The sequence below is a fragment of the Pelecanus crispus genome, chromosome 1 (assembly GCF_030463565.1).
Source record: "Pelecanus crispus isolate bPelCri1 chromosome 1, bPelCri1.pri, whole genome shotgun sequence".
NCBI lineage: Eukaryota > Metazoa > Chordata > Aves > Pelecaniformes > Pelecanidae > Pelecanus > Pelecanus crispus.
The window spans coordinates 201,726,745-201,752,145 of record NC_134643.1 but is presented as its reverse complement, the minus strand read 5'-3'; the positions used below and the strand labels follow the sequence as shown (position 1 = coordinate 201,752,145).

Here is a 25,401-nt window from a genome sequence, read left to right as displayed (position 1 = left end):
TCCAGTGACCGACCACCCTCTCAGTGAAGAACCTTTTCCTAATGTCCAATCTAAACTTATCCTGACGCGGCTTTGTTCCATTTCCTTGTGTCCTAATGTGAGTGATGAGCTGCAACTGAAAGATAACTAAATATTAAGCATTAATTTCAACAGGGAAAACAAACCACAGAATTTGAAAATTTACTATCAAGAAGGTTGGCATAGCTGTAGTAGTACATACACTCCTGTTTGTACCTAAGCTAGGACTGAAATTTATCAATGTATATAAATGTCTGAAAGGAGGGTCCAAAGAAGATAGAGCCAGGCTCTCTTCAGTGGTGCCCAGTGGCAGGACCAGAGGCAATGGGCACAAACTGAAACAGAGGAGGTTCCTTCTGAACATCAGGAACACATTTTCACTGTGAGGGTGACCGAGCACTGGCACAGGTTGCCCTAGGAGGTTGTGGAGTCTCCGTCCTCAGAGATGCTCAAAAGCCATCTGCATGCAATCCTCAGCAACAGGCTTTAGGCGACCCTTCTTGAGCAAGGGGGTTGGACCAGGTGACCTCCTGACCTCCAGAGGTCCCTTCCAACCTCAACCGTTCTGTGGAAACACAACCCACAGGGCTCAATAATTATAAGGAATGAATAACGGTATTAAAAGAAGTTACAGGAGTGAATAGATTATTGGCAAAGAGAGCTTACATATTGGTCAAGGGTAGAGATAGATGTCAAAGGTAAGAGACTTCGCAGATTGACACATCAAAAGAATCTTCAGCTTCAACTCTTTAAAGTGATCTTACTGGTATGTTCATGTATGATAGCAGATGACTAGACACTGTCACTTGAAGTTTCTTCTAGTCCTATGGTCTTAAAAAAACCTACCACTAATGCATTTAGTTCACTTGGTTGTAGTAAGTCTTCAACTAATCTGTGCTTTGTAATCACAATTATGGGTTCTTCCTCTGTCTTCAGGGACGCATTTATTTTTTCAGTCCATGGTTTTCTGTCACTCACAAAGTTTTGCAAAAAGCAAATAAAAATGTTTTAGTTAGCTGGGGAAAAAAAAAGCTAAACTGATACAACTCATCTGGGCAGACAGCTTCTATTTGTAAAACACCCAGCTGAATGTCATTTTGGTACTAAGATTTCTGTATACAGCCCTAATGTAAATGTTTGTTTATAATTCATACTGTTTAGGAGTGGATGCAGTGTTACTTCGCACAGTGTCTGACTTTGCAGTGCAATACCCATGCTTTCTTTTAGGTCTTACAATTCAATCCATCCCACGAGCATATTTTGTTTGGTCTTTAGTAATTCCGTAGTGAAGTAGTTGCAATAGGGTGTGAGGCATTTAATTTTCTACTTTTTAACATTATATACAAAGTTAGGAATGTAAAGGAGTCCCATTTATGTATACAAATTCTGCCTTGTCACTAAAGCAATTTTATATTGGTTGTCCATCTGCGAAATTTTACAAAATGTTGTTTTGCTTCTGTGGTAGCATGCTAGTATTCTTAATGTTTGGGACTTTTTTTTTGTTTGCGTGGTTTTGTGGGTTTTTTTTTTGGAGGGGGTTAAGAATTAAAACTTTCATTGTAAGGCTCAATAAGGCATTTTTTGCCAAATAAATGGTATACTAAAATAATACCAAGTGCTGTTTCTTCCCAAGGGGCAATACAGTGATTAAACTTAATTTGTACCTAATGTCTGTCTGTTGTAGTTGTCTTCTGCTAACTGTCATGTTCCCCTTATTTTCCCTATGGCTTCCATGCCACTATTGGGTATTTTCTTTTCTCCCATTGTGTATAAATACTGCAGATGTTAGTCATCTAAAATAATGTAATGCAAGGTATCTGAGGTTATTATGACTTTTTTTATTTGCTATGCTGTTTTGAAAATAGAGTTAATGGAAAGTAATAATTCCTGCTTCCTTCTTCCCATTCATTTCCAGCTGTTGGAGGAAGGAAACAAATCATTCTTGCCTTGCTAAATCTTAAAGTAGCTTCCCTGCTAAAAGAGGGCTGTGTCAAAATTATGGCCGTAGACTAGTGATATTGTGAAATTTTGATACCTGGTCTGGTTGTCAGTTCTTATCTTGTTTTAGAGTACCAGTCTAAGAACTTCCTGTCAGTGTTCCTGGTGATTCTGGTAAAAGAAGTATTTTGCAGAGTGAAAGGCCTGCTTTTTCAAATAATTATTCATGTAGCCTACAACAGCAAGATACTAATCTCCTTTGTATACTGATGAAGTTCTGCCATATTCGATTTGGATATTTTGCTTCAGTTATCAACCAGAAAGTTGTTCCAAAACTTTAAATTAAAAACTAGAAGTCATCTTCTAATTATCAGTTTTTCTTCATTGTCTGAGCGATTTATCTCTGAGCTTTTGTCTTATGGTGGTTTGTTTTCTTTGGGTGGGATCTTCCAGTTATTTGTGGTATTTATAGTGATATCTGCCTCTCTTCCACTGATCCTTCTGTCTGTGTCTCTTCTTGTCGCCTCTGTAGATATGCTCTCCTGATGTAGTAGACTTTATGTACGCTTTTTCCAATTTAAATGATCTCCATGGTAGATGTTGGTAGTTGCACATAGCATTCCAAGCAAGTTCTTGCCAGTACCTTAAAATCTGTGTTAGATGTTGAAGTTTTGGTTTTGTGGGTTTTTTTTGTTTGTTTGTTTTGTTTTTTGAAGTACCTTGTCTAGAACTAATGTTGCATAGCAGTAGTGTATAGTCTTGCAGTGATTTTCTGCCCCTGGACTTAGGCATGGGACCCCCCTTCAACTCTCTGTTTTTTTCCCCTTACAGTTGATTTTCTTTTAGACTTGCAGCATATATTCTTGTTTGGGCATTCAAATGCAGTCGTTACAGTTACAAACATTTCTGTTTCTCTAATATTTTCTTTCAGCATTTTACTGAATGACGATCTGATCTGTCTCTGCATCCATCCATCTATGATTTCCAATGTAATGCTTACATAATAAATGATTTTTGGTGCAAGGAAGTTGCAAATTGTTCTATCATAGACTGCTCAATCATAAATTCTCCCAGAGTAATATGATAACCTTATAAGTTACATTTATCCCTGTATTTAAAATTCCTACCTTAGCATGCAGATTTTTTCTAAATTCTTCAAATATTACCGATATCAAACTAGTGCAGCTGTAGTGGCAGTATTACTTTTTTGCTCCACATTATTAGCAACTGCTGCCTTGATTTTCTTGTACTAAGCCTTAAAAATTCAAATTAAATTTAAAAATTAAAGCTGAAGTGTACTACACCTTAATTTTTAAATACCTTTAAAAAGCTTTGCATACCACACTGGTTCATGAATTCTCAGATGGTGTCTGTGCAGTTGCTTTGATTTGAAAACGTGAGATTCTTAAGTATAGACACAGTAACTTCTGATTGAATATACCTGTTACCAGTTGCCACAGGAATGAAGTTTTACCTGCTACTTCTTTGAAAATGGGCATTCAGCTGACTTTTTAGGGTATTTCAATATCTTCTAGATATGCAGTCATTACCATGTAGTAGTACTTTTTTCCTTGTTTTTAGCAATTGAAGTGCTTTTTTCTTTTTTTTTTTTAGTTTCTTTACAATGGCCATCTTGGTTTGGCTCCAATTCTGTCTTTATTTCTGTATTTCCCAGTCTTTGTGGAACAGCTCTCCTGTTTTGAGGGCTCTGATTACTACTTACAACTTTTACTAAGTGGTTGTTTGAATTCACTTAGTAGAATGAAAACTTTCCTTGCACCTCAGACAAGGGGACAAACAGCTTCAATCTCAGTTTTGCTCGTTTAGCATGGACATTGCCCGTGACCACTGTGTCGGAATTGTATATGTCTCCAAATCACTTCTGCTTTCAATTTGGGCCTTTCAAAACAGAGACTTTATTTATGCACTGCTTGTGTCAATTTAATATAAGCATTTATTGTCTCTGAATGTTGGCAATATCATATCCTGTGGGATTACATACTTATGTGATGTTGTTTGTGAAACTTAAGTTTTATCATGTGTATATAGGCTGGAGAATAACCTGTATCCTGACTAAGTGTGACATAGAGGGTAGTTTTGGCCATCCAACTATGTGCATGTGTCTTTCTTGACAGAAGAGGGTTTTTTTTTTTTATTCCAGGTTTCCCACTGAGAGCAGTATTACCAGATGCAGTAACAGTTAATGAGGAGGCTCATCTGGACAAATTTCACTGCTTCTCCTCAGTATTGTATAGCTCAAATGTACAGATAGAACGTTGTGAACTTTTCTTACCTTTCTGAAAACCACCTGTATGAGTAATGTTGGTGTATGTGTGATAGTTTCACATGGTGGAACGGGAGCACAATTATCCTGCAGCTGATCCATGTGCTGTTGGTTCACTATCTGTGAAATGCTGAAAGAATCATAGAATCATAGTATGAGCAACTGAGTTCACTTTTTTTAATTGCAGTCATAACATTAGCAAGAAGCATGGGAGAAGTCTGATTTCTTGAGTTAGGTCAATGTATGCACTTTAACTTTTAGATTTGGTTAGACCATGCTGTTATTGTAGACTCCAGGTATTTTTTTTGAATGCATTCTTTTCTAAACTCTGTTCAAATCATCCTGAAGTATAGGCTCTCAAGGCACGGACGTAATCAATAAAGACAATTTTTGTAGGCTTTATTATTAAAATCAAGAGTCTGTAGAGAATGTGTATATCATGTGGCTTTTTGGAAGCTTTGGGCAAGTTTTCTGGGGGGCAAAGAACAGGCTATAGTACTCTTAGGCTAAAGAGTACTGTTTTCCTAAATTCATATTCGTGTTCTAGAGGACAAAGACACTAGCATCTTTTTAGACAGCTCTGTCAGATTTGTGATACACTGAGTTTAGTTTACCTCATCTTGGGTTTATTCTTTGACATGATTGAGCCATTAACACTCAGCTGAAGGTGCTTTACATAGGATAGAACATATAAGTATTTAAAGTTTGTCAAAGCTGAAGGGACTGAATTTTTTTTTTAATGGAAACTATCAAGAAAACTTAACAAGAAGTGTTAGCCTCTGTAATGTAGGTAAACTTCACAGTGTTTGATAGTGACCTTTAGTATGTGAGGTTTCATCCTTTGAAGGTTAAGGTGAAAAGGTCATTGTCAAAAACTTAATGGCTTTTTCTCTGACTTAATGAAACTTACCTCTGTTCTCTGCATCTGCCTTTCCCCCTGCTTCTCCTCCCCTCTGGAAAAGTGTTATCTTTCCATTAAACCCTCTGCATCCAAGCTGTATATCCAACACTACATTTCTGATTTTGTGAGTATAGTGGCATCCTGCCTATTTGCAGCTCCTTCTATGCATTCTTTTTCTATTTCTTTAAGAAATTGTTTTTTTGTAGAGCAAAATAAATTACTTACTACAGGACTGGAAATGTTTAGTAAATGTATTAGGTGAAAACTGCCATGTTCCTGTCCAACCAAATTTAAGTTCAAGCCAATTTGAATGACTTACTGTACTTTTTTTCAATATTACCATTTTTGTTATTTCATGTAACTTGCATTCAATGTTAAGCACTCTGGGGACTGCCCATAGTCTGCTTGTTACTCACTTGCCTTTTTTAAGCTTTTATATAGTATGTTTGTGCAATATGACTACCTAACAAGCAATGAGGTGGAGTGTTTTCCCTAGTATTTGGCTGACAAATACATTGCAGTTGTCTATTTTACTAACATCATATTGTCAGCCTACACTCTTTTCCACTTTACGAAAGAAATAATTACGCTTTTTGAAAATCGTAACCAGTATTTCTTTGTTCAGTTATGGTTTTGCCTTCTTCTTTCTATGTCAGAATCTTTTGTTATAGTCTTCCAATTTTTATCTCCTTGTCATCTCTTTTCCTGCAGCCATGCACAGAAATAAGAAATTATAACCATAATGCCTGCAGTCCACTTACTTAGTCTTGGTATGAAAGCTGAGATCCCACAATAACACGGCAATTTTGTTTTTCGTTAGGTTGTTGAGTGGTTTAGTGGTGAGTTCTGTTACGTAGTTTCTTATCTTTTTTTTTTTTTTAAACTGGGTTTATTTCAGTGAAAATGCTGTTTCATAAATGGCAGAAAACCCCCAATTTTATTCTTTGTCATTTTTGTTTTTAATCACATCTGAAAAAATACTGAAATTTACAAGTTGGGTCACTTATGTTTTGTGGAAGCTGCAGGTGTCTGCAACACCACTGGAGAGAGCTGTATGCTGAGATAAGTTGGTACTAAATACAGTCTACTTGCTTAACCTTTGGGAGGCTTTCTCTAATGAAGTTTGAAAAAATTGTATCAGTAGAAACAGTGACTTGCCTGGGATCATTTCCTAACTGATTGCAAGGGGGAATACTATATTCTATGTAAGTTGTTGGCAGGTTTTTTAGCATGCATATGTGACTTCAGTATTGTGGCTTGTCTTAATGTTTTGTTCTGTATTCTTACCTGTTGGTTCTTTTCCTGAATCCTCCAAATTCTCTGTATGCTTTGAAAATATCTCCTCTTGCACAGTTATTACCTATACATCTTTTAATTTTCTGCTAAGTGTTTACTTAATATGTTAATAAAGAAACTTAATGTGCTTTGCCATATTTTCTAATGGAAGGTTTAAAAACAGTGTTTCCTAATTTAAACAGGCATTATTACTTATTGATTGTCAAAGGTTTGCCATTAATGAGACCTCTGTAGTGAAACCCAGTACTTTTCATGTCATTTGCTAGGCTGAGAGTGTCACTTCTGCCTTACGATATGGTTCTTCATTCCAGAAGACCTTTAATTAGTGGGTTTCGTAAATTCTTCTTGTATCAGTCCTTACTATGTATAGTGCTGCCTTACAGAAATAGGAAGCTGACATCTTCTTGATACTATGAATAATACTAATATCTTGATTTATTGATGGTTAAGTAAACAGTATGACATAATATAACATTTCTAAAAGAATGGACAGTATTCATCTAGACATTATACCTGAATCAGTATGAAAAATTACTTGGATTTACGTGAGCGCACTTGGTCCAACAGTCTAAAGTTTTCTATTTTACTCAACAGCAGAAAATTAACTGCCAAGTTGCAGCTTGGAGTGGCTTTTTATAGCCGAGATATAACTCCTTAGCAGTAGATTTATTATGGAAGTACATTTAATTTAGTGGCACTTTCATTGTATAAGTCTTTAACGCCTAAGTCACGTCTCACCTTGATTAATTGTTGTCAATCAGCTATACACAGCAAGAATTTACCAGGATGTAAAAATTTTCTTTAAGTGGCTTAAATCATTAAATTATTTGTGTTTTATTAATGATCCTGCTGAAGTAGAAAGATGCCTGCCTCTTCCACTTCTCTAAGTTGCTGAGTAATGTCTTCAGAATACCTTGTATCTTTTGTGGAAATTACAGCTCGGCCAATTTCTTCATACATGCTACATTGTTGAAGTAAAGTTAGTGCTCTCAAAGTATTTGTAATGGTTTATATTTATTCATACAAGGATGTTGCCTACTGAGGGTATAACCCCCCCCAGATATAAATAAAAAAAGAAATGACAAGCCGCATGTTGACAGAGGAGCAGAGCTTTGGAATGAACTCTGTATTTTGGTTTACGAGATGAAAAAGATTTTACTTCCTTGCAATATTCCCTGAGACAATTTAGGGAAAATGTTCCTGGGTTTTCTAAACTGTCTTGGTATTCTTGATGGAATAGCCTGTGACAGTGGGAGGCCACTGGTCATACTGCTTGATTGTGGAGAACAGATTGGTGAATATTTGCAAATCTTTTTTCTTGGCTACACTTTCTTGTTGTTGGACTGATACGAACTGTGTAAACACATATATTTAAATCTCTACACATTGCAACTTTCTTCCATGCCAGCAATTTATTGAATTCACTTAGGCTTCTAATAGCTCTGTGAATGTGAAGAAAGCGTTAATCTCAGTGGCTCATTGTAAAATGTCTTGGAAACGTAGACTTAAAAAGTATAAATATTTGTATACGTCAAATTTACGTATGCTTTCTTAAATTTTATATACGTAATTTAAAAATACTGATCTCAAGATGTACTACATAAATAATTATGTATAGTTCAGTGAAAGTTCTGAAAAGTAAGAATGATGAAGTTTGTGATCACTTTTGCTGGTGGTGATCTATGTCCTCATGTTTGGATTCTGGATTTTAAAGAGGCAATAGTAAGGCAGGAGACAGACTTGCAAGGGATATAGGAATTGATTTGCTAAAGCTTGCTTCATCTCTTGGAAAAGATTTCTACAAAAATATCTGAAGAATTAAGATTTAAACACACGTATCTGAAAAAGTATTGTTGACATATGATTTCATGTATGTTAAGGCATAGTTTGTTTAATGATTAGCACAGTTAATTAAATCACCATAGGCAATGTGAACTGTCATTGAAACAAAATACAATTAAATGGAGTGTGGTTTAAGTCCTCCTTTTAGATCATTGACATAACATCCTCTAATGATATTTATTGACCTATTAAATATATTGCATGGGTATTTAATATGCAAGATATCAATCCATATTTTACTTGCATGTGTGTAATCTGTTTTTTATACTACTGAGCAAGTAGAGTATGTGTAGTTAAACTATTCATAAAGAATTATTTGCTCTGTAAAAACCATCTGAATATTCAATCTTTTACTATTTAATGTCATGGCCAGTAGACTTAGCTGGAACTGAGTAGCTGTTGGGTCCTGCTAATTATGTACAGAACTACTCATTTGTATTTTATTTATTGGAGTTTGACCAAAGTTTGGCAATGGTACTTGTTACCCATTAACTCTGTTCAGAGTAATGAATTGTTTCCCATCTATGGTCTGGCTAATAATCATAATTTTACATTAAATATGATCTTTCGATTTAACTTCTGTCACAGGCGGCAGATGACTTTAATCCATTCTATTTTAATGTCCAATAAATGCAACTTCCATTTCTGTTGCTTTTCCCATGCTTTAATTTTTCTGTTATCATTGTACAAAGAGTATGTATTTTGTCGTCTTTCTTCCCTCTGTTTCTTCTCTTGTACTAGTTTCCTGCACCACCCCCCATGTATAATTTAGTTTTTACTTTGTCAAGCTTTTTTATACATACTATTTTTCAATGTACTTCCACAGACTTGGTCTTGGTTCCTGTTTTCACGTCATTCAAGTTTCTAGTTGCAACAGTGCTTCTGGTGCTTCTGTGTTGAAAGAAGCAGCGCCTAGACATGTTAAGTCCTACTGTATTGTCTCCTTCTGTACAAGAAGTGGAATTCATATTTTAAATGCTATATTAGTTTAAGATACAGGGTTTTTTGTAGTTTCTGAAGACTTGACTTAGCTTATAGTACTGCTTAACATAACCAAATCCTGACTGAATTGTGATTTTTATTCCAATGTATTAGGATTAGCATTTTTTGTTATATATTTGTTGAATTTTCTTGTTTATATTAATCTCCTTTTTTTGTTCTCATATAACAGCAGAATCAGAATCGTTTAGGTTGGAAAAGACCTTTAAGATCATCCAGTCCAACCATTAACCTAACACTACCAAGTCCACCACTAAACCAGTTAAGGGTGGAGTAGCAATTTCATGGTTCCTGGCTTGGTGGATGGATTATTTTTAATGAAAATAAAAACTAGGAATCATTAAGGTTGGAAAGGACCTCCCAGATCATCATTTCAATCATCAACCCAACACCACCATGCCCACTAAACCATGTCCCAAAGTGCCACGTCTACCCGTTTTTTGAACGCTTCCAGGGATGGTGACTCCACCACCTCTCTGGGCAGCCTGTTCCAATGCCTGACTACCCCTTCAGTGAAGAAATTTTTTGTAATATCCAACCTAAACCTCCCCTGGCGCAGCTTGAGCCCATTTCCTCTTGTCCTATCGCTAACTGCTTGGGAGGAGGGACCAACCCCCACCTCACTACAACCTCCTTTCAGGTAGTTGTAGAGAGCGATAAGGTCTCCCCTCAGCCTCCTCTTCTCTAGGCTAAACTACCCCAGTTCCCTCTGTGCTCCAGACCCTTCACCAGCTTCGTTGCCCTTCTCTGGACACGCTCCAGCACCTCAATGTCTTTCTTGTAGTGAGGGGCCCAAAACTGGACACAGTATTCCAGGTGCGGCCTCACCAGCGCCAAGTACAGAGGGACAATCGCTTCTCTGCTCCTGCTGCTCACACGATTCCTGATCCAAGCCACGATGCTGTTGGCCTTCTTGGCCACCTGGGCACACTGCTGGCTCATGTTCAGCCAGCTGTCAACCAGCACCCCCAGGTCCTTTTTGGCCAGGCAGCTTTCCAGCCACTCTTCCCCAAGCCTGTAGCGCTGCATAGGGTTGTTGTGACTGAAGTGCACGACCCAGCACTTGGCCTTGTTAAACCTCGTACAGTTGGCCTCGGCCCATCAGTCCAGCCTGTCCAGGTCCCTTTGCAGGGCCATCCTACCCTCGAGCAGATTGACAGTCCCCCCCCAGTTTGGTGTCATCTGCAAACTTACTGAGGGCTCACTCAATCCCCTCATCCAGATTGTTGATAAAGATATTGAACAAGGCTGGCCCCAAACCAGAGCCCTGGGGCACCGCTTGTGTCCGGCTGCCACCTGGACTTTACTCCGTTCACCACTACTGTCTGGGCTTGGCTACCCAACTATTTTTTTTACCCAGCGAAGACTACGCCCATCTTAATGGTTGGTTAATAAGCCTACATTCTGGCTAATGCAAAGCATCTCAGTGTCTGGAGTGTGTTTTCTTGCCTTAAAAAAGGTATCCATGTGAGCATTTTCCTTTTTCCTTGCCTTCTGATTATGTATATGGAACAATACTGGATTTCTGAAAACATTGTGGAGAACTTCTAAAGTTTCAGTTGTTAAAACGTTTAAAAGAAACCCCTTCAGCTGAGTCTCTTTTTGAATCTCAAAGAAACTTTCAAAGAATTGCCCTTTTTCAAAATGCTTGTCATCTTCCAGCATATTCCAAAAGAAGACAGTATATCTTTAAAAACAAATTTTAAAAGCTTTTTAAAATTCAGTCATTGGATATCACCTCACTAGCTTATGGATTTTCATGCTCCAACATATTCTAGATACAGCTGGCTGCTGTTCTTAGCTGTCTCTGTCTTCCTTTTCCCTGACAGAAGTTAACTGAAACAGCTGGTGTAACTGTTATGTGAGATCAGAGACTTTCATTTGGCTAGAATAAAATTAAAAACATATCCCCCCCCACCGCCCCCCCTGCAAAATCCTAGATCCTATTAAGTGTTCAACACAGATTATTTTGACAGAGCTAGGTATGCACCGCTATACTGGCAGTTCAGAAGAGTAGGAAATTTCTAGCAGTGGATATAACAAGCTAATTCAGTTTTATTTAGGTAATGGTTGAAGTGATAACTGTTGTACCAGGAGGTAGTTTAGCATTGAATTTTCTCTTGTTGAATGATAGGTTTTGTGTTTTACTATTTCTTGTAATTTTTCTTTTTTTTCCCAGTAAAGCTTAGCATTAATCCTAAAAAACTTTCAGAAGTGATCTGCAAATTTTTATTGCTTAGGAAGTTTAAAAGGTTCATTTATTTTTGACCCTTGTGGTCTAAGTAATGGGCTATTTCATAGAACCTTTTAAAAATTAATTTTTGGTCCTGTAAGATTAGAAAGTTAATTCCTACTTAGTGTTTTCTGTAGGAAAACCTGAGAGGGGTAAATTTACCCCCTGAGAGGGGTAAATTATGTACCTTATTATGTAACCTTGTCTGGTTGCTAGGCTCCCACCCAGCTGCTCTCTCACTCCCCCTGCTCAACAGAACAGGGGAGAAGATAAGATGAAGAAGCTCATGGGTCAAGATAAACACAAGAAGATTGCGTAACAATAACCATTATGGGCAAAACAGACTTGACTTGGGGAAGATTAATTTATTGCCAATTAAAAATAGAGGAGGATGGTGAGAAACAAAGACAAAACTAAAGACACCTTCTTCCCAACCACGCATTTTTCCAGGCTCAGCTTCTCTCCTTCATTTCTGACCCTTCTACCTTCCCCACTGAGCAGCGCAGAGGAGATAAGGAAGAGGGCTTGTGAGCAGTTCATCTCTCCCACTCCTTCCTCACACTTTTTCCCCTGCTGCAATGTGGGTCCTAAGTGAGGGATGCAGTCCTTCACAAATGTCTCCAGTGCTGGTCCTTCTCATGGGCTGCAGTTCTTCAAGAACTGCTCCAGCATGGGCCCTTCTCATGAGGTAGTCCTTCAGGAACAGACTGCTCCAGTGTGGGTTCCCTACGGGGTCACAGGTCCTGCCAGGAGCCTGCTCCAGCATGCTCCATGCTGCTCTGACATGTCTTCCATGGGCTGCAGGAGGACAACCTGCATCACCATGGTCTTCTCTGTGGGCTGCAGGTGAATCTGCTCCAGTGCCTGGAGTACCTCCTCCCTCTTCTTTTTCACTGACCTTGGTGTCTGCAGGGTGGTTTTGCTCACATTTTTCTCGCTTCTCTCTCTCATAGCTGCTGTGCAGCATTTTTATCATTTCTTAAATACGTTATCACAGAGGTGCCACCAGTGTCACTGATGGGCTTAGCTTAGGCTGGGGGTGAGTCCATTTTGGAGCTGGCTGGAACTGGCTCTGTCCGCCACAGGGGAAGGCCCTGGGTCTCTTCCCACAGAGGCCATCCCTGCAGCCTCCTGTGCTACCAAAACTTTGCCACGTAAACACAATACAGATGCTCAGTTTCAAACCCAGATCTTGGATGCCACTCAAGCTTAAAAGCTTGGTTGCATGTCAGTTGGACATATCAGCTGGACAGTTCAACTTGACTATAATATATGAGTTTCAGTCTTTGAATTATTTCAAAATGTTCTCCAAATGGGACTACATCACCATGTTGTAATCAAGTTTCCACTGCAGTTGATCTGATCTGACAGCTATCCACCACTGAAGAGGGGAGTTTTGTTCCCTGGTTCCCTTAGTTCCTGTTCCTTCCCTTGAGTTAGCTTTGATGCTTGTCACATGCATTTCAAAAACAGTTAGGCTTGTTTTTCTGAGTTGGTGAGTTTGGTTGGTCCAGCAAAGCACCTGATGCTTTTATACATTCTCAGATTGTGAGGGGAGCAAGACTCCCTTCAGCTGTGATGACCTGTTAAAATGAATTTAGCTATGATATATAACATCATTCCATCTAAAAGCTAGAACGTCAAACAGCAAGAAGAGTGAACTTTGTTACATCTTCTGTGTGTTTTTGAGGAGTCCTAGACTTACTGTCATGGTGGTGCATTAAGAAATATAATGGGGATAAAGGTGGCATCATATTTTCCTGGGAATATTAGAAAAAGTTACTTCAATGAGTTTTGTTCTGTCCCAGCTTTCTCATCTGTTTTTACTAGCACTGCAAGTACGTAGCACTTGGTTCAACTGCCATGTATATATAGGTACAGAGAAGGTGACAAACTGACTTGGCTTTTGTGTAGGTATTGACCTGCATTGTGTATCATGCTTGCTGAATGGTATGTCTGATCATGTTCATTCTACTCATATTTTCCCCATTTCCTAAAATAAAGATGTGTTGTGCTGTATGTATTTACAAAAATGATTTAAATGTCAAAGTTAACTTGTTTTGTAAAAGATCAGTAAAGATGAAGCAAAATCTGTAACGTAGGTTGTTATTGTGAAACGTGGACTGAAGAATACAAAATGTGTTGGGATATCTTTTGGGAATGGGTGGATGAGGATATTTCACATGCCAGTTCTCCTTCAGTGTAGAATGCCCTTGGCTTGGGCCAGTAAGTCTGAATTATGGCAAGTTACATGGTCCTGTTATGGAAGGAACATGCTTCTAGCCCATCTCTCTCTGTGGATTCTGGTTGTTTTTTATTTCTGATGTTATAGTTCTGGGAAGTTAGAAGTGTACGTAAATCCTCCTTGTATAGGAGGTCAGTTGGAAGAAAATGCCTGACTTGGAACTCACAGTTCAGGAAAGTGGTGACTGTGAGGAAGTGTTCCAGACTTTCAAATAAATAAATAAAAATATCAAGGCAATGGCAAAGAAATTTTATTTCCTTTATTTGTTATTACATTCTTCACTTGTAACTGCCCTGGTACACTCTTTTTCTATAATCTGAATTATCCCAACACATGCTGTCTAGTTTTTGGGTTTTTTTTCCCACTGTCTCTTGTATTAATTGCTTTTATGTAAGTAAAGCTTTCAATTCGGCTTCCTTCTCTACAGCAGTGGAAATTTGCATAGCTTAGGATGGATTAGGTGGCAGTCTGCATTTGCATCGGTTTAAAGGGGCTGAGAAACCAAGTAACTGAGTTGTCTTCATAGTTGGAATTTAGGAAGAAGATACCATTGTTTATCTGCAGTCTTTTGCTTAAAAACTTGGCTTTGTGGCATAGAGGAAAGACTTCCATTTGGTCTGCTCTGTTCGTGTCCCTAATTCATCCTCTATCTGCTGCTTGTCTGGCAGTATTGGCAAATTAAAATTAGTGATGTGTAACACTTCAATAGCATGGCTGTTGAGACTTTTGGGGAAGCTGGGCTCTATTTAACTGTTTGGAAAACACAAAGTCTAGTTCAGGTGTCTGTTCTCAGAGAGTCTAAAAATCCAAGCTGGCTAGGATTTAGTATTACTAAATGGTGGTAACAGTTCATACAATAAGACAAGATTCTTGGTTGCGTCTCTAAGTGTGAAGATCAAATACATTCAGGAATGAGGGGTTTTAGCTTTTCTGTTGTGTTCTTCTTGAAAGTTTTATTGTAGTATAGGACAATCTACCTGAATATCAAAACCATTGCTGTCTGTCACAATATAGATTACTGAAAACAATCAAAATCTTTTGTCCATTTTTTCTTTCTATGGGTTTGTCTGTATATTTCTACTTGGATTTTGTTTGTAAAAGTGGAACAGATAAGGTAAACATAAACTAGCTAAACAACATTGATTTCTTAATTTCTTTCTGCAGTTTTAAAGTCGTGAAATCATGGCTCATTCGAAGACAAGAGCCAACGATGGAAAAATCACGTATCCTCCGGGAGTCAAAGAAATCTCTGATAAAATATCTAAAGAAGAGATGGTGAGAAGGCTAAAGGTTAGTAAGCAAGTAACTGTTTTCAAACTGAAGTTTCTTGTATGCAACATTCAATGGTCTTATTACTATATTTTCTATCTGAAAGGTTTATTTTTTTTTCTTTTCTTTTGGGCTTTACCTTTCCTATGCTCAGAAGGAGGAACTTGTTGGTTATTGTGCCTTCTGTTCTACCACTTTCTTGACTTGTCCAAAAACATTTAAATGAGTTAAAAAATCAGAAATGGAAATAAGCTATATTAATTGCAAATACTGCTTAAATTTTATTTCAACTCTTACAGTCAGTCAGTACTGTTAGAGAAGAAAATACTGAAAGCATGAAAAGAGAGTAATAATTTTGGAAATAATATGGATGCATCAGAATAGATTCCTTTTATGCATTTGTGCTCTTTGGGCTGATTATAAACCCCACTTTATTCTCATTCATTATTTTAGCCTGTATTGTAATGAAACTAGGCTTTGATTATACTACAGGTTTCTGTCTCCTGAATTTCTTGATCACTTTATTTGGCCTAACTCTACAGGAAGGTTGCAGAGATTTGAGGGATAATTATGTTTACTAGAGTTCTTTATCTACCCATGTATTCTCACAAAAAGGCAGGCCTGTTAGTATTGTGCAGAAGGAATGCCTGCAACTTGGATTTGCCCTGTGATAGAGGAGGGAACAGATGTGGGAGAGGAACCTTAAGTATTCTAACAGCTGGAAGAGCTTAATTTGGAGTTTGTTTTCTTAAGAAGTAGTGTTAAGTCAGTTTGAACTACTGGTAAATGAACAAAAACCAATAAAACCCCAAAACACAAGGATTCCTTCTCCCCTCCCCCAAGTAACCTGTCTGTGCTTTGGGAATTGGGCTGATAGACTTTAGTCAGTATACTGCATTCTGTGATGTTGAATAGAAGATGACATTTATAACTTTATGTGTGAGTGACTCCTAACAGAAGAAATTATTTGTTAGCACTTGCATAATTTTTTCAGTTTGTGAAAATGCACACAGTTCTTACTGATGCTTTTTCTCCTATGGTTTCATTTAATTTTTGGCCTTGAATGTCTAGTCCCATCTGTTCTGCCATCTTGATCTGTCTTGCAGGAGATGTATACTTTGCAGGATGTCCTGTATTTCTTGTCACCTGTTTATTCTGGCTGTGCATTTATCATACGTACACAGGCAGGGAGAAAACCACATGGTGTTTTTTTTATGAAGGATGGGATAATCTAGGCTGTACCACAAGCGTATAGACCTACAGTATAAACACAGTTTCAGGTGCTAAAGAACAGTAATTGATAAATAAGTGAACTATTAGTCTCTTCATTTCCCTGACTGCCAAATTCATGTAAGTATTAGGGAAGAAGCACTTCTCTGTGGATTTTATTTTAATTTACAGAAGCAGATAGTCTGTTTGCTTATGACAGTGTATTTATAGAAATACAAATTATTGGGAAATCTGAGAATAAAATGGAAAATATGCACAGTGAATTTATATATTAGCATAACTTACCTCACAAATTTTATGTGTTTCTGATCCACTCCATCTCCAAGTTACAGTAGATTTGGAAAGGAGATAGGAAACTAAATGGTCAGAGTTACGAACTAGCACTGAAGACAAAAAGAAGGTGATAAACGTTTTGGAAATGATGAACAGTATGAGAAGAACATTTTTCCTATGGTTTCTCTCAATACACAAGAACCAAGGCATCATCTAATGATGGCTCACCAAGCCACTTTCCATCATCTATCAGCAGTCCTGGTTAACAGGGGAGGTCCCTGATGACTGGAGGCTTGCCAATGTGACACCCATCTACAAGAAGGGCCGGAAGGAGGATTCGGGGAACTACAGGCCTGTCAGCCTGACCTCGGTGACGGGAAAGATTATGGAGCGGTTTATCTTGAGTGAACTCAACAGGCAAGTGCAGGTCAACCAGGGGATCAGGCCCAGCCAGCATGGGTTCATGAAAGGCAGGTCCTGCTTAACCAACCTGATCTCCTTCTATGACCTGGTGACCCGCCTGGTAGATGATGGAAAGGCTGTGGATGTCATTTACCTGGACTTTAGCAAAGCTTTTGACACCGTCTCCCACAATATTCTCCTTGGGAAGCTGGCAGCTCATGGCTTGGATGGGCGTAGTCTTCGTTGGGTAAAAAACTGGTTGGGTGGCTGAGCCCAGAGATTTGTGGTAAATGGAGTTAAGTCCAGTCAGCAGCCTGCCATGAACGGTGTTCCCCAGGGCTCTGTTTTGGGGCCAGCCTTGTTTAATATCTTTATCGATGATCTGGATGAGGGGATTGAGTGAGCCCTCAGTAAGTTTGCAGATGACACCAAACTGGGGGGGAGTGTCGATCTGCTGGAGGGTAGGATGGCCCTGCAGAGGGACCTGGACAGGCTGGATCGATGGGCTGGGGCCAACTGTATGAGATTTAACAAGGCCCTGCACTTCGGTCACAACAACCCCATGCAACGCTACAGGTTTGGGGAAGAGTGGCTGGAAAGCTGCCTGGCTGAAAAGGACCTGGGGGTGTTGGTTGACAGCCAGCTGAACATGAGCCAGCAGTGTGCCCAGGTGGCCAAGAAGGCCAACAGCATCGTGGCTTGTATCAGGAATAGTGTGAGCAGCAGGAGCAGGGAGGTGATTGTCCCCCTGTACTCGGTGCTGGTGAGGCCGCACCTGGAATACTGTGTCCAGTTTTGGGCCCCTCACTACAAGAAAGACATTGAGGTGCTGGAGCGTGTCCAGAGAAGGGCAACGAAGCTGGTGAAGGGTCTGGAGCACAGAGGGAACTGGGGTTGTTTAGCCTGGGGAAGGGGAGGCTGAGGGGAGACCTTATCGCTCTCTACAACTACCTGAAAGGAGGTTGTAGTGAGGTGGGTGTTGGTCTCTTCTCCCATGTGGTTAGCAATAGGACGAGAGGAAATGGGCTCAAGCTGCGCCAGGGGAGGTTTAGGTTGGATATTAGGAAAAATTTCTTCACGGAAAGAGTGATCAAGCATTGGAACAGGCTTCCCAGAGAGGTGGTGGAGTCACCATCCCTGGAAGTGTTCAAAAAATGGGTAGGCATAGACATGGCACTTCGGGACATGGTTTAGTCTAGTCTACCCTTGATTGGTTTAGTGTGGACTTGGTAGTGTAGGTTAATGGTTGGACTGGATGATCTTAAAGGTCTTTTCCAACCTAAACAATTCTATGATTCTATATTAATTTTAGACCAGCAGTCTAATAACATATTTTTCCATAAGTTATATGACTAAATTCCAAAGCTTATTAGTGTAGAAAGATGTAGAAAAAATGAATGGATTAAGAAACATGGGCCACATTTGGAAGATGAAGCTCCAGGAGTATTAACCATGGTGATCTCGGTGCGATTGCAGGCTCAGGCATCCTGTAACCTATTGCTTTGCAGGAAGCTAGAAATGTGTGCTAGGAGAACTAGCCTGTTTTTCTTTGTTTTTCCTTAAACACTGTGACAGATTGCTCTGGAGACCAGATGACTCATTTTATTGTCCTGACCAGTATGGAAGTTCATGTTGTCAAGGAAGAGAAACTGAAGGTTTATTTCTAGAGTAGACAAAGAGCGTACTGGTTGGAAGAACTCTTGTGACACCTGAATATTTATTCATTACCTTGTTAATTATATACATCTAACTACTTTCTATAGAAGTGAAAACAATTCTGTTTTTTAAATTACTTTAATAACATGTATGGGCACCAGTGCACTTCAAATGGTTTATCTGGTGTCTGACTGGGGAGGACTTTATAATTTCCATTCAGCGAAAAATATATGTGCATAAGCTACTAATCATCTGTGCCTTTTAGTAAAGGATTCTAATATGCTTGAAAACTTTACAGCTGCTATGATCCTAATTATGCCGAAGTCCTTCCTTTTTTTTAAAGTAGGGTTTGTTGCTACCTGATCAATTACAGTAAATTTTTTTGGGGAAAAGAAAATAAAACAAACTATAGCAAAGTAAAATAATTTATAGTGTTTTAAGGTTGTGTGTGGGGTTTTTTAATTTGGTTCTTTTGTTTTGTTTTTTGAGTCACTTCACTGATGACATTATTTTTGAAAAATATCTCTTCCTGCACTGGTGAAATAGATGGGAGTTTTGACTTCAATTCTCAGGAATGTGTAACAAAGTCTTTATTACAACTTTGTAAATTGTAACGAGTAGAACTCCTTAAAATAACTTGGCCTCTGTGATCCAAATAAGAAATTAGCAAAAAGCATAATTACTTTGTTTTGTCAATAGGTTTTTCTCCTCCAAACAGTTTTTTAAATATAAGAATTCTCATGAACTAGCAGTTACTAATTCTGGCTTTTCTTGCTTTTGTTCCAGTTGGGGTGTTAAATACTTGGTGTCCCAGACTTTTTTTCTTTTTCTTCTGTAATTTTAGTATACTAAATCCTAATAATACTAATGGGCATTTTAGTCCTGTTGGACAACATGCATGCTGCTGGGCTGAACTGGATTTATATATGCTTCTGCTGAAAGTGCATGCCGTGCTTCTGGGCAGCACAGGGGTTAAACTTGTCCTCAGAGCAGTAGTAGAGCAAAACCTGAAATTGAAAGAGAATAGAAGGAAAATAAGTTGTAACCCTAAATACGTTAGGGAGGAATAAATATTTTGAATAAAGTTTTGCTGTTTTCTAAATTTTTCGGTGAATGGCTGTAACAGTGAATGCTGTTCTGTTTTTGAATTGGCCGACTTGATTATATGGTTTGTCCAAAGGATATGTGAAGTACTACAGCTAGGCTTTCAGTAACTCTGCTAAGACTGTGTGTTGGGACAATTGATAGAACGGTTGACTAGGTCCTTCCTGTACCCTGAAAAATAAGACACTGGTTGCTCAAATAAGTACTACTGCATTGCTAATAATGCTTCTATCAGAAAGTTGCACAAAACCAGAAAAAGAACTTTCAGTAAGGACCCTGTTACACAGAGTACTTAATTTAATATACTGATGTCTGTCTCCCTTTCTAGATGGTTGTGAAAACTTTCATGGATATGGACCAGGACTCCGAAGAAGAAAAGGAGCTCTACCTAAATCTTGCTTTACATCTTGCTTCAGATTTTTTCCTCAAACATCCTGATAAGGATGTACGTTTGTTGGTAGCATGTTGTCTTGCTGATATTTTCAGAATTTATGCCCCTGAAGCTCCGTACACTTCACCGGATAAACTAAAGGTAAACTGAATTAATCCCTTTTTCCACACCAGGTTTTTAAACTGAATGATTGATATAATTGATTGTAACTCCCCCCCGTGCCCCCCCCTCCCCGCCCCCCCCGCCCCCCCCCCCCCTTTATTTCTGGTTCAGCCTAAGCAATCCAAGGTTTTTGCTTTATTCTGGGATAGGGATGTTTGGTCAGGTCAAATATTCATCAAATAAAGTGATATGTAGTACATCTTTCAATAACTTGTAGAGTTCCGGATTTATATTGAAAATAAATATTTTATTGAACTGTCATTGGGATTTGCAGATAGTGTTCTGTTACTTTAGAATTATTGATAGGTCTATAGCTTTTTATCATAATCTCTTGCAAGATAGCTAATTCCTTTAATTGGGAATATACCCCTGCTGTTTCCAATTAAACTACTAAGAGATGATTACTATATTTTTATAGATAAAGGCTCTATTGAAATAAAGAAAAAGTATTTTTGTACAGAGGATAATTATTTCTGATGTGAATTGGAAAATTCTGCAAGTACAAACATCACTGATCCCACTAGATGGAGATGGTTGATAGAGAAATGCCAGGTTTGAAAAGGCAGTACAGATCTCCCCCATTTGTTTCAGAAAAAATAAATTTTAGATTGTCTTGTGTTTTTCTTTTTTACTTTGTTTTTAAATGGAAACCTAACTTTCTTTCCAACTCACAAAATCAAACTACTTCCCTTACACAGTCTGAATCTAGAGTGATGAATTGAGTCTTATAGAAAATCTTGCAGGAGAAAGTAGTACTGAAAAACGAGTACTTTTCTTTTTTTGTCTCCCCAATTTAAGAGCGTGTGTGGGCTTTTTTTGGTTTGTTTTGGGTTTTGTTTGTTTTTTCTACAGTAGGATAAAAAGATGGTTGTGGTGGAAGGTATATCTATTACAGTGGAAGAAACTATTCAATTTCTGATTTAGTGGTTGCACCAGAATTGCTTCATAAGTAGGGCAAACAGTACAGTTTCAACTGTAGTACATCCTTTGTTGCCAGACATACTGGAGATATACCTAGGGATTTCTGTTTAGCTGTGTTTTCTTAATTCTGAATTGTTGCACCTCTGATTACACGCTCTCTAGTTAGCTTACTTATTGATTACACCATCTTCAACTGGAGACAAACATTAGCTTTCTCTACTGTGCTACATTTAAGTCTTATTTTGAGGCATCCTGATTTCTACCTTAGTTTTGAGTATATATTTTCCTTTGCTTGCTCTCTTTTTTTTCCTGAGCTGGGCTAACAAATGATAATATTTCTTCTTACAGAATTTGATCTATCAAATGCTGCTAAGTTTCAAATTTTATAGTGTGTGTATATATAAAATATTGGAAGGTTTACATTACTGAACTCATATTTGCAGCGTAAGCATACTAGTAATACTTGGCTAGAGCTCTGAACAGACTAGGATCTTCCGCTGTCAGCATTCAGTTCTGTAATCTGTGCAGATTTCAGAATTCACTTTCTTGATGCAGATTTCTAAACACATTTTGAGAAATAAAGGACGAGCAGTAGAGACCTTTGCCTAGGGCTGTTGAGGCAGGTTTTTGCAAACCTATTTCCACTGAACACAGCTTTTGTGGTTGCAGGACAAGCTCTGATACAAATGTTGAACAGTTCCCTCCACTTTATGACAAACAGGTAAGAGGAAGAATGCTTCCTCTTGGGTTATATCTTGGCACTATTTTTACCCAGTATTTAATATCATATCCATCCTGCAGCTTTGAGTCTCTTCTAGTATGTTTAGCACCAGAGTTGGAGATGGCAAAGGGAGGTGCTGAAAAGGGTAATTTCTTGAGAGGGGAAAACTTAATTCTTAAGTTTTTGCCCTTGATTTTAGAGTCTTTGGATCTCTTTAACTTGCGCATCGTGCAAGTGAGATACTGAGAGAAGGGATCAGAATTTGAGGTTTCCCTCTCTTACGTGTATCCTCAGTGTAAGTCTTGCATTCCTCGCTGAGTATTAAAAGAGCTTTGATAACAGGGATGGAAAATGCCATGAACAGGCTAAAAGCAGAACTGGAGCAGGATTGCTCTTCTGGGATCTGGAAACTTCTAACTTAAGTCCTCCTCAGTGTAGGGAAAGCCTAGAGCCCAAATCTAATTTTCTGGGGGGAAGATGTTCTAATCGCTGGTATGTGTCAAAGAAAACCACTTGGACAAATGGGCTGTCTGCCTGACTTGGCCGAAATGGAGATGTTTAAGGGTGTATGTGGTAGCAGAACTTCAACTATCTGAATATGTTCTGTGGTGAAAGCCATGGCTCTGATGCTTAATGAAGCTGTTGTGTGGTTAATTGATGTCAAGAAACAAAAAAACATTCAATATAATTCCTAAAGTTGAAGTATAAGCACTTTTGGTTTTAGAGTCTGGGTTCTAATGTAGACTTGCTTTATGGAGTCTGATGTGAAACCGTATTGTCCAGTTTGTGAAAATGTTGCGATTTCTTAGCTGCAGCCAAAGTTTATTTTGTCTGGTGTTTTGCATTTATAAATGCATATTCAAATGGTATATTCTGTATGCTCACCCAAGAGAAAATGTTTGGGTTGTTTTACACTAGATATTAAAAATTAGTGAGTGCTTTTGAGTTTAGTCTGTCTTGCTTCCTTTAAAACAGGAATAGGAAAAAATAAATTTATTACTCTTCCAAATGATGCCATTATTATTTGTGAAGCATTCAGGTGCTAGATGTATTGTATATGTATGCTATTCATTAATACATGTATTCATGTACAACACAGTGATGTGTGCTTCATAAAAATTTGGAAAACTAGTTTTGGTCTCAATAGGGTCTTGGAATCATGTTCAGTAAATAATTGTTCATACTGAGCTGTAGAATAAGAAATACTTTGTTAAATGAACACAATCCATTTTTACACTGATGGAGGTTCATCTGTACAAGTTCAACAGAATAATTATACATAGGGCATAAGTTCTAAGCTGAAATAGTCTTTATATTTGTCGTTGGTCACTCAGTTGCTCACTGTCTTCTTTAATTGAATCTTATCTTTCACTGAGACTCAGTTTGTATGTCTTCTAAACTTCACAGCACCTTTTGGTGTACCAGTTTCTCAGATGATGAACTCATTTTGGGTGGACTGCTGGCCTGCTAGTTGTTCAGGCACTAGTTTTTAGGGGGGTGATTCTTCAGACTGGCTTTTGTCTGTGGACTGAATGCTCTTTAGTGGTTGGAGACCATTAGGTGTGTCCTTTGAATGTGTCTTCTGGTTTAATTTCAACTAAAGAGTCTAGTTCATGTGCTCTGTAACTGATACGAAGTGTGAACCAAACAGTGATTCTTCTGATCATCCTTACTTAAAACTTCAAAGGCACAATCGTAATCCAAATTCAAACATTAATGTAACTGTATCTCTGAACAATGTTCTTGCTGTGCTTTTTTGCCAAGAGATGATGATATCACGTGTGATCTAATTTTTGTTTTTACCTAGAACCACAGTAAGTGCTCAGCTTAGTGATTAAGGCTGGATTTTGTGGTTGTAGCCTTAGGAAGAAGGAACCCCGTTCTCATCTTTTGTCCATCTCATCATTCTTGGGGGGTGAGGGGAAATGGTCCTTTAAAAATGTTATAGAAAAGCCTTCTAGACTGTTTCTAGGATAGTTTTTTCAGGGTTACCTGTAAGGCTTCCTTGTATTTATTATGGGAACTTTATAGCTTTTTTTTAATTTATTCAATTTATACCTAGATTGTTAGATAACATATTACAGATACAGTTGAAGTTGTGAACACTGTCTGTACTGATATGTACTTCTGATTCTTTTGATTTAATATAGCAGTTATGAATTTCCAGCTGTTAATTATCTGAATGTAAAGAGCATTTAAAAGACACCTTCCTGTGTGTTTCCATTCTGTTCATAATTGACTGTTCCTTATAACCTGCTTGAATTTATTCTGTGTGAGACTTTTCTGAAGAAGTCTTCTGGTGCTGGAAGTTGATAAAGGAAGCAGGAGAAACTTGGTTTATTGGTTTTTACAAGAGATGTGATCTGTGTCAGTAGCGTGATGACTGAGAATATACAAACGCTACAGTGTGAACCCATTGTAATACTCTTAGGAAAGCTGCAGTTCCCTGTTGCTTTGTTTCTCTTCACCTCTTGAAACCTATTGCACTATAAAGTAAAAACGTAAAACTCATTGTCTTTCTGAATGATATTTTGACTCTTGTAGCATATCAGCCAGTTGTAGCTCTTTGTCAGGTTGAGTGGTTTTCTTTGGAAAAGAAAAACTTTTTGCTTCCTCAGAAAAATAGAGAAACATGAAGTATTTTAAAATTACTCCTTAATATTCTCTGTGATATTTTGTAGATCTTTTGGATAGTGAAATAGTGTGTCTGTCATTGCTGTGTATTTTGTAGTGATAAATAATATTAGTAATTTAAAAAGGTAATTATTTTAATTTTGAAAGTTTCATTGCAATTGATTAAACAACTATCACTTCTTTCTTTTCAGGATATATTTATGTTCATAACAAGGCAACTCAAGGGTTTAGAAGACACAAAAAGCCCCCAGTTTAATCGATACTTTTATTTGCTTGAGGTAAGCTTCATAACTTATTTCATAATAACTGTTAAATGTAATTTTTCAACTTAATCTTGTATTAACAAGTGCTTTTATTTTTTCCTGTCCAACACAGAACATTGCTTGGGTCAAGTCCTATAACATATGCTTTGAATTAGAAGACAGCAATGAGATTTTTACACAATTGTACAGAACGCTGTTTTCAGTAATAAAGTAAGTATTGTCACCCCCAGTTATAATATATTATTGCATGGTTGATGTCCGATATTTCTAACCTAGGTGTTCAGTCTATTGTGTGACTTTCAGCGTTAATGAGCTTAGTTTTGTAATTCAGTTTAACTAAAGGTAGCAGTATAACTATAATAAGCTGCCAGTTTTGTCTGTTGTAATTAAACAAAACACACTGCAAATCATCTTTTTTCCAAGAAATTTACTTTGTCTTTTACTGCATTTATTTTATTCTGTTCTTGAAATGGAAAGTGAATGGTGCAATATGCAATTCTAAGGAATTTGGAGGATTATTGCTATAAAAACATGAGTCAGAAAACAGTGGACACTGGAAAGCACTGCTAGTCTGCCCCCCTTGCTTAAAGCAGGGTCACCTAGAGCGGATTGCCCAGGA

General features: G+C 38.0%; 1 protein-coding gene across 1 annotated transcript in view; it reads left to right on the top strand.

The window, feature by feature from the left end:
• The window catches only part of PDS5B (PDS5 cohesin associated factor B), a 121,832-nt gene that overhangs the window by 9,661 nt on the left and 86,770 nt on the right, over positions 1-25,401 (top strand). The window contains exons 2-5 of the mRNA XM_075724642.1: positions 14,921-15,046; positions 20,019-20,222; positions 24,711-24,797; positions 24,895-24,992. Of these exons, the coding sequence (XP_075580757.1) occupies positions 14,939-15,046; positions 20,019-20,222; positions 24,711-24,797; positions 24,895-24,992 (497 nt within the window). The 5' untranslated portion in view covers positions 14,921-14,938. The remainder of the gene's footprint in view (positions 1-14,920; positions 15,047-20,018; positions 20,223-24,710; positions 24,798-24,894; positions 24,993-25,401) is intronic.